This window comes from Solanum dulcamara, chromosome 3, assembly GCF_947179165.1.
Source record: "Solanum dulcamara chromosome 3, daSolDulc1.2, whole genome shotgun sequence".
NCBI classification, from domain to species: Eukaryota; Viridiplantae; Streptophyta; class Magnoliopsida; order Solanales; family Solanaceae; genus Solanum; species Solanum dulcamara.
Genome location: NC_077239.1, coordinates 8986348 through 8995691, shown reverse-complemented (window position 1 = coordinate 8995691; position 9344 = coordinate 8986348). Strand labels below are relative to the sequence as shown.

Genomic DNA, 9344 nt, shown 5'->3' with positions numbered 1-9344 from the left:
ATATACATACATATATATATATATACATACTTACATAGTATATACATAAGTAGTGATAAAATTTTAAATTCTAATTTTAATCTCAATCGTCTATTACATCTTGATCAATGACCATAATTAATTCTATCATTTTTCTATTTTTAATTACCCAAAACCTAGCCTAAACTAATTTTTTTTCTTTTCATTTTGGTCATCTTGAGAAGCCGCCACTCCCTCAACTCTCTCTCTCTCTCTCTCTCTCTCTCTCACGCCATTCCCTCAAACCTCACACACCCTCACCTCCATCTCTTTCTCTTCTCCGACGAGTTCGATGGACAACAGCGACCTCCGCGCACAGCAGCCACCTGCAACAGCATCAACCAGTAGCAACGCCTGTTGTCCAGCAGCTGCAACTGACAACAACCACAGCGGCGACAACAGCTGCAACTGACAACAACAATCGAGAACAACATCAGCGACAGCAGCAGCTTCCAACGTTTGACGAACCAGCGAAGGCGGAGACTGAGACAAAGACAAGCATCACTGTGGACACACTTCTGGTCAAACTAAAGGTTGAGGTTTGAGTTTGTTAAAGACGGATCTTGACAGATTTGTCCTGGTTCGTTCTTTTTTAAAAAAATATTAATTCATGTTTAGACGTTCTTTTAACTATTTAGTGTTTAATGTTCTCGTATTACTGATTTTGGATTCGAGTTGTATGATTGTGTGTTAGTTTATGTCTTTAAGAATTTATATTATTGTCTATGCTTTCTTTAACCCATGAAAAATCATACCTAGACATTAATTTTGTTGAAATATGTACTGTATTGCCTAACTTATGAATTTCAAATTATCATAGCTTTAATGTTTGAATTTGAGAATTTATAGTGAGTCGTATGGAGTCATTTATTTTATTTCTTCTCCTTTGTTAATATTGAATTAGTCCCCTGCTTAGATTGTAGATTGATATTTCTTTTTGTCTTGATTTGTTTTGAAATGGCCAATTTGAAACTCTAACATTTTCAGTAGTATGAATATGATTTGTTCTATTAAAATTTTAACATACGTTGTTAGAATTTATAATTCTTGATTTAACATTTATGGATCTAGATTTGATGGTTTGTAGTCTTAATTTATTTTCCTTTGAAACTGATTATTCCCTCTAATTAGTTTCTTCTACAATTATTGACAATGGGTCCCGTTTGTTATAACGTTTTGACTCATGAGGTTTCTTTTTTGAAAAATTGGACCAAATCTTCGAAAGAAGATATTAAGAAGATTTTGCTGATAAATGTTGAAACTTGGCCACCTCCTTTGAAATATGTTGCAAAAGTCTTGCCTAGCCATTTTTTTCTGATTTTTTTCTTGATTGCTTTCACCACTATAAGACCCATCCTCATTTGACAAAATATTTGGGAGATAGACAGACAGACGGAGAGAAAAGAAAGAAAAGAAAAGAAAATATTTTTTACTTCATATTTTTAAGAACACCTCAAACAAAAACAAAAGGATTTCCAGCATACTCTGATATTCTGTTTCTAGCTTGTCTTCATGGTTCGGATTTTTATTTACTTATTACTCCTAACTAAAGTATCCAGGTTAGTTCCAACATTTCTTTATATGTTAGCTTATTATTTTAAAAATATTCTTGCCTTGTTTGTTTACTTTATTGAAGTAAAATCATATGATCATGTTATACTTGTATATTATTTGTATATTGCTTGTATTTTCTTTATAGTTTAGCAGGGTTTGGATTTCAAAGTTCAAGACATGAAAAGTTCATTTGGAACAGGATTCAGATAGTTTTAGTTTCCTGTTTTATTATTTCTATTTGTAAATTATTCTCTCTTGATTATTTTGGCATGTAATAATAAACTCTGTATATAATAAAAAGGGAAAATACATGTGGAGGAAATATACTTGCTATTTGCTTATTCTATTTTTTTAGTTTATCATAAATTTATGTGTTTGGAAAATATGTGATCTAGTTATAATACGCATATCCACATGCTTAGGTTTATCTATTCACGATATAAATAATTTTTTTACAGGATGTTTGCTTCACTTAAAAAAAATAAAAAATGATCTAATGATAGTTTGTTAAATAACGTTTATCATCATATATGTTTCAAAAAATAAAATAATTTATCTATTTTATATGTGTTACTTTGTTTATTAAATTTTAAATCTCATTAGAATAATTGCTTTGATGATTATTATACATTATAACTTTTCCCTTAAACTTAAAACCATATTTATAGTTTCAAATAAAAACTTTGTCATATTAACTATTTAGACATTATATATGTAGGATCTACTAAATAATTTTGAATATGACGATAATCATATTTAGATTGGAATGTTATTTCATATAGACATCATGCCCATATGATTTTATCATTTTAATATATCACGTCTATATATATTTTAATGAATATTTCCTAACATATTAATTGTTTAGATATCATGTCCGAAGGATTTATTTAGCGTGATAAAAATCATATAGAAATCATGTCTATAGAATTAAAAGAGTTTTTGATATTTTATTTAGAAATCATGCCAATAGGATTTTAATAATTATTTATCATATTATATCGAAATCGTGTCTATAACATTTTAATAAATATTTCAACATATAATGGTATTAAAAACATGCTTACTATTTTTCATAAATTTTCAATATATTGTTTGAAATCATGCTTATAGAAATTTAAGTAAGTTTTTATAATATTATTTTATAAAGAGATTATGCCTGTGATATTTTAATAAATTTTCAACGCAACATTTAGAAACCATATTTATAGTATTTTAATAAATTTTCAGCATGCTATTAACTAAAAATCTTGTTAATAGGATTTTATAAATATTATTAGTTAATAATTAAAAATTATCAAGAATGTCTTTATTTTATCATGTTTGAATTTTTGCATTAAATCTTGTATATCTGATTGTATGCACACACATATAATTTGTCACGACCCGAATCCGGGTGTGATGGCACTCATCTCAATCCACCGAGATAAGTCAGCCTAATACCCAATGAAAAATAGATGCGGAAGAAAAAGAAATAAATCCAAATCTAACTTAACCGAAAATAAGTAAAACAAACTCAAACTCCCCCAAGATTGGTTGTCACGTGTACAAGCCACTAATTTATTATCGAAGCACGAAAAGAAATACAGTCACAATGTCTTTGTCTCTAGAATAGGACTAAAACATAAGAAACGAGCAAGAGGTGTCCGCTAGATAGATGTAACAGCTACATCGACACTCGGAATGATAATATCCTCAGAAGCGGTAGTAAACTGTAGGAGATCAAGCAGGCCTGTGCTCACAACCTACACAAGTGTGGAAGCAAGGGGTGAGTACCAAACAACACGGTACTCAGCAAGTGGATAACTAAAACTAAGCCAAACTTAATAGATACAAGTACTCCTTTCCTTCCAACCGAACCTCCTTAACTACAACCTGCATAAAACCAGCCCAACTCTACACTTGTACAGTTACAACAGTAATACAGTCCACAAATACTCATCAATAGTCTCGTCAATGAATCATACCAAGTCAAGTTCAGCACACAGAGCAATATGGGGGTAAACACAAAGTCACAAATATCAAAAAGGTGCAATGCAGTGCAATGAAATGATGCATGTCTGTCCTATCGGTACACATCCGCTGAATCACAGTCCGGAACCCATGGGGGACATTTCTGTCCATGTAACCTGCCACGGAGTGTGTGGCCCGTCCCCTCAATATATATATCCTACCACGGAGCGTGTGGCCCGACCCCTTTATTTCATAATACCTGCCACGGAGCGTGTGGCCCGACCCCTTTGTTTCATAATACCTGCCACGGAGCGTGTGGCCCGACCCCTTTTGTTTCATATCATTTTCAATCTCAACACAATATGTCAGAACCAATGCAATCAATTCATGTTCATATAATTCACGATAATAATATGACAACAACCATAATTTTTCCTATCTCACATCAACATAGTCATTTCACATGTCCAAAATAAATCCACAATCATAACACAATAAGATTTCGAAACTAACAACACCCATATTATTATATGTCTAGCCTAGACCCAAAAATTTAAGCAAATCCATAAGCACATTCCTAACCTTGATGCCACTTAACATATCAATTCCCATATTTTTCTGAATTTCAAAACTAGGGTTAAATCTTAATTCTCCCAATAACATAACTCTAATTATATTTGTGTAATACAATACCCTATTATTTAATTACTTATCTCAATATATCATAACTTGAATTATAATGATGATAATTATAAGAATGAATTAAAACATACTAATTGAAACTAAGGTGCAGGCGAGCACAACTGCAGCACGGGACCCAATCTATAACCTATATTCCTATAATAATCACTATGCAATCATCATATCACTATTAATTCATTTTTCTAACTATGCACTACATATAAGAACTTACCTTATTAAACTATATGACTATGTTGGAAGAAAATTCTAACTTTCAAATCACCTAACATATACCATTAATACTTATCCCAGGATTGCTAACATGTATTACCTAACCCAGCAACAAATATTTAGGATCAAAAACAAAAGAGTTTAGCCAGTAACCTGAAAGAGTTCGTGTCTCTTAGTTCTCGTTCTGCCGCCGAAGGTAAGTTCCCCTCGCCCTTTTTATTTTTTAAAGCTCTTATGTATTAGAAGTAGCAAATACCCCTAATTTATTTTAATATGATGATATAAATGGTATAGGGTGTTAAATAAATTACCACTTTAGCCCATTAATTAAATTAGTTCTTTAAAATCACCTATCAACTAATTAACCGAAGTTACCGAATACTCCAAAATTCTCTATTCAAATATATGCAAAGGGTCCTTTATGGAAAAGGAAGGGCTCATTTTTGAAATTACCTAACGGGTCGTTACATTATCCACCACTAAAAATCATGTTCGTCCTCGAACATAAAGTAGAAGAAAGTACCTGAAGCTTCGAAAAGCTGGGGATATCTAGCGCGCATATCAGCCTCTGTTTCCCAAGTTGCCTCTCCGACTGAACGGTGCTTCCATTGTACCTTCACTGAAGCTATCTCCTTGGTTCTAAGCTTACGAACTTGCCTATCTAGAATGGCTATAGGCTCCTCCTCAAATGTCAGGTCTGGACCTAACTCCACTGAATCGAGTGATAACACATGAGACTCATCCGGAATATACTTCCGGAGCATGGAAACATGGAACACGTTATGCACAGTCGATAAGCCAGGTGGTAAGGCCAATCTATAAGCCACCTCTCCAACTCGCGCCAAAATCTCAAATGGGCCAATGAATCGAGGGCTGAGCTTGCCCTTCCTCCCGAACCGCATCACACCCTTCATGGGCGACACTCGAAGCCAAACATGATCGCCCACCATGAACTCTAATGGTCGAACTCTCCGGTCTGCATAACTCTTCTGCCTACTCTGGGCTGTGAAGAGTCTACCCTGAATCCTACGAACTTGCTCCATAGCATCTCTAAGCAAGTCTGTGTCTAAGGAGTCCATCTCAACTAAGTCAAACCAGCCAATTGGAGATCGACACCGCCTACCATACAGAGCCTCAAATGGAGCCATCTGAATACTGGAGTGATAACTGTTGTTGTAGGCAAACTCTGCTAGAGGCAAGTGCTGATCCTATCTAGCACCAAAATCAATAACACAAGCTCGGAGCATGTCCTCCAACACTTGGATTGTCCGCTCGGACTAACCATCGGTTTGTGGGTGAAAAACAGTACTCATATCAAGTCGAGTACCCAAACCATGCTGTAATGCCTGCCAAAAGTGCGAAGTAAATACTGAACCTCGATCCGAAATAATGGATACTGGGACACCATGAAGCCGAACGATCTGACTAATATACAATTGGGCTAGTTTATCCGCTGTGTACCTTACCTTAACTGGAATAAAATGGGCGGACTTGGTTAGTCTGTCAACCACCACCCATATAGAGTCATAGCCACCAACGGTGGGAGGTAAACCCATAATGAAGTCCATGGTGATCATTTCCCACTTCCAAGTGGGAATAGGCATCCTCTGACTCACACCCCCAGGCCGCTGGTGCTCACACTTTACCTGCTGGCAAGTCAAACACCTGGATACGAACTCTGCGATGTCCTTCTTCATCCCACACCACCAATAGTGCTGGCACAGATCATGATACATCTTGGCTGCTCCCGGATGGATGGAATACCTTGAACAATAAGCCTCTTCCAAAATAAGTCTAGTCAGGTCACCTACCTTTGGCACACAAATTCTGCCGTCAATCCTCAATACTCCTTCCGAATCAAGTACCGCCTCCTTAGCTTCACCCCTTAACACCTTGTCTCGAATAATACATAACTTATCATCCTCAAACTGTCTCTCCTGAATCTGCTCAACCAAGGAAGAACGCGCCTCCACAAAGGCAAGAATACCACCATCCTCTGAAATCTGTAACCGGACAAGGCTATTAGCCAGCCTCTGAACATCTCTAGCCAATGGTCGCTCCTCAACTCGGATCGCAGCAAGACTCCCCATACTAGAGGACTTCCTGCTTAAGGCATCCGCCACCACATTGGCTTTTCCTGAGTGATACAAGATAGTCATGTCATAGTCCTTCAGCAACTCAAGCCATCTACGTTGCCTTAAGTTCAGATCCCTCTGACTGAATATATACTGAAGGCTCCTATGATCGGTGAAGACCTCGCAATGCACACCGTATAGGTAATGACGCCATAACTTAAGCACGAAAACCACAGACGCTAACTCTAAATCATGAGTAGGATAGTTTTTCTCATGGGCCTTCAACTGTCTCGAGGCATAAGCAACCACTTTCCCCTTCTGCATCAACACACCGCCTAACCCAATGCCAGAAGCATCGCAGTATACAGTAAATCCCACACCTTCCTCGGATAGCGTCAAAATAGGAGCCGAAGTCAATAAAGTCTTGAGCTGTTGGAAGCTTGCCTCACATTCGTCGGACCAATGAAAATCCACGGCCTTCTGAGTCAATCTAGTCAGTGGAGCTGCAATAGTGGAAAACCCCTGCACGAACCGTCTATAATAACCAGCTAACCCCACAAAACTACGAATCTCAGTAGGAGAAGTAGGCCTTGTCCAACCTCTAACTGCCTCAATCTTAGCTGGATCCACTCTAATCCCCTCTTTGGACACCACGTGTCCTAAAAATATAACAGAATCAAGCCAAAATTCACACTTGGAGAACTTTGCATACAACTTTTCTTCCCTCAATTTCTGAAGTACCAACCTTAAATGGTAGACATGATCTGCCTCAGTCTTGGAATACACCAGGATGTCATCTATGAATACTATCACAAAAGAATCTAAGTATGGGCGAAACACTCCATTCATCAACTCCATGAATGCTGCGGGGGCATTTGTCAACCCAAATGACATCACCAAAAACTCGTAGTGACCATAACGAGTCCGAAAAGCTGTCTTAGGAATATCTGATGCCCTAATCTTCAACTGATGATAACCGGACCTCAAGTCTATTTTGGAAAACAATGCTGCTCCCTGTAGCTGATCAAATAAATCATCAATACGGGGAAGAGGATATTTATTTTTAATAGTTACCTTGTTCAACTGCCTGTAATCGATACACATCCTCATAGTCCCATCCTTCTTCTTTACAAACAGAACCGGTGCACCCCAAGGAGACACACTAGGGCGAATAAACCCCTTACTCAACAAGTCTTGCAACTGATCCTTCAACTCCTTCAATTCAACTGGAGCCATGCGATATGGAGGAATAGAAATGGGTTTAGTGCCAGACTCTAAGTCAATAGCAAAATCAATATCCCTATCCGGAGGAATACCAGGAAGATCAGTAGGAAATACATCAGAAAACTCCTTAACCACTGGAACAGTATCTATAGGAGGTGACTCAATACTGGTATCCCGAATAAAGGCCAAATAAGACATACACCCTCTATCAATCAACCTCTGAGCATGAATATATGAGATAACCTTACCGGGATAGGAGCCATTAGTACCCTTCCACTCAATCCTCGGGGCACCAGGTATCGCTAAGGTAATAGTTTTAGCATAACAATCGAGAATAGCACGATGGGGAGAAAGCCAATCCATACCCAATATCACATCAAAATCTACCATCCCCAGAATAATCATATCTACCCAAGTATCATACCCGGCCAAGGAAACAAGACAGGATCGATATACTCGATCCATCACTAAGGGTTCACCCACGGGTGTAGAAACATGAACGGGCACGGACATACGATCACATGTCAAATCAAAGTTAGATGCAAAATAGGTAGACACATAGGAAAATGTAGATCCTGGATCAAATAATACAGATGCAGGTCGATGACAGACTGGGACAATACCTGTGATCACGGCGTCGGAAGCCTCAGCCTCGGGTCTCCCTGGAAAAGCATAACATTGAGCTCCCCTACCATCTCTGACCTGCCCAACACCTCTACCTCCTCCCTGAGGGACTATAGCACCACTAGCACCCCTACCAGGAGTGCGACCACTTCTACTAGTCTGGGCTCTACCTCGACCTCTGACCAGCGGCGCTGGTCCTCTAACTGAAACTGAAGAACTAGGCTGGATTCCTCCTCGACCCTGAGATATACACTGCCATGAAAGATGATCTGGATCACCACAAGTATAACATACTCTTCCGTGCGAAAACCTCTGCGATGAACCTGCAGAACTTGTATAACTACCCTGGCTCATCGGCCTCTGTTGTGACCCCTGGTAACTCTGATCTGTTCTGTAGGACCCACGAGGTGTCTGACCATCCTCAGAAGCTGGCATAAATGCATGAACTGGCCCTATATGCTGAAAGGAACCACCTCCTCTATAGGACCCTCTACCTCCAGATGAGGTACCCGAAAACTGACCAGAAGCACGGGCCCTCTTGGGGTCCCCGAACTCCTCTCTCTCCATCAACTCCGCCTCCTTGGCAGCACCCACAATGGACTGGAAAGAAGCGCCCTCATGGGCTGGTCAAAAAACTGCTGTACGAATAGTATAGTTCAGTCCTCGCACAAATCTGCGAATCCGCTTTGTCTCATCAGGAAGGACAGCCATGGCATGTCTGGACAACTGGTAGAAACGAGTCTCATATTCAGCAACTGTAAGTCCTTCCTGCCTCAAATTCTCAAACCGTAATCGGCTCTCTTCCTTCACACTCCAAGGGATAAAACGGTCATAAAAGGCACTAGCAAACTCATCCCAAGTCATCTGGAGTGACCCAACTGGTCTGGAACTCGTATACACTCTCCACCACTCTCTGGCTGGTCCACGCAACTGTAGTGTAGTATAACGAACTCCATGAGTCTCAGCTAACCCTACTGTCTCCAA

The 9344-nt window shown here is 38.7% G+C and overlaps 1 protein-coding gene across 1 annotated transcript; it reads right to left on the bottom strand.

Moving 5' to 3' along the window:
* Nucleotides 1-4916: 4916 nt before the first annotated feature.
* Nucleotides 4917-8965, bottom strand: LOC129881532 (uncharacterized). Its single transcript, XM_055955715.1, has 2 exons — nucleotides 8360-8965; nucleotides 4917-5149 (listed from the first exon to the last, which is right to left on the bottom strand). Exons 1-2 carry the CDS (start codon nucleotides 8925-8927, stop codon nucleotides 4917-4919), a joined length of 801 nt encoding a protein of 266 aa, XP_055811690.1. The 5' UTR covers nucleotides 8928-8965.
* Between the last annotated feature and the right edge of the window lie 379 nt (nucleotides 8966-9344).

Bases quoted from the DNA above. Each gene is read 5' to 3' on its own strand.
- LOC129881532 (XM_055955715.1), bottom strand. From the start codon at position 8,927: ATGGAGAGAGAGGAGTTCGGGGACCCCAAGAGGGCCCGTGCTTCTGGT. The intron at 5,150-8,359 runs GTATTGTCCCAG...CACTCGATTCAG, and splicing joins TTCCGACGCCGTGATCACAG to TGGAGTTAGGTCCAGACCTG.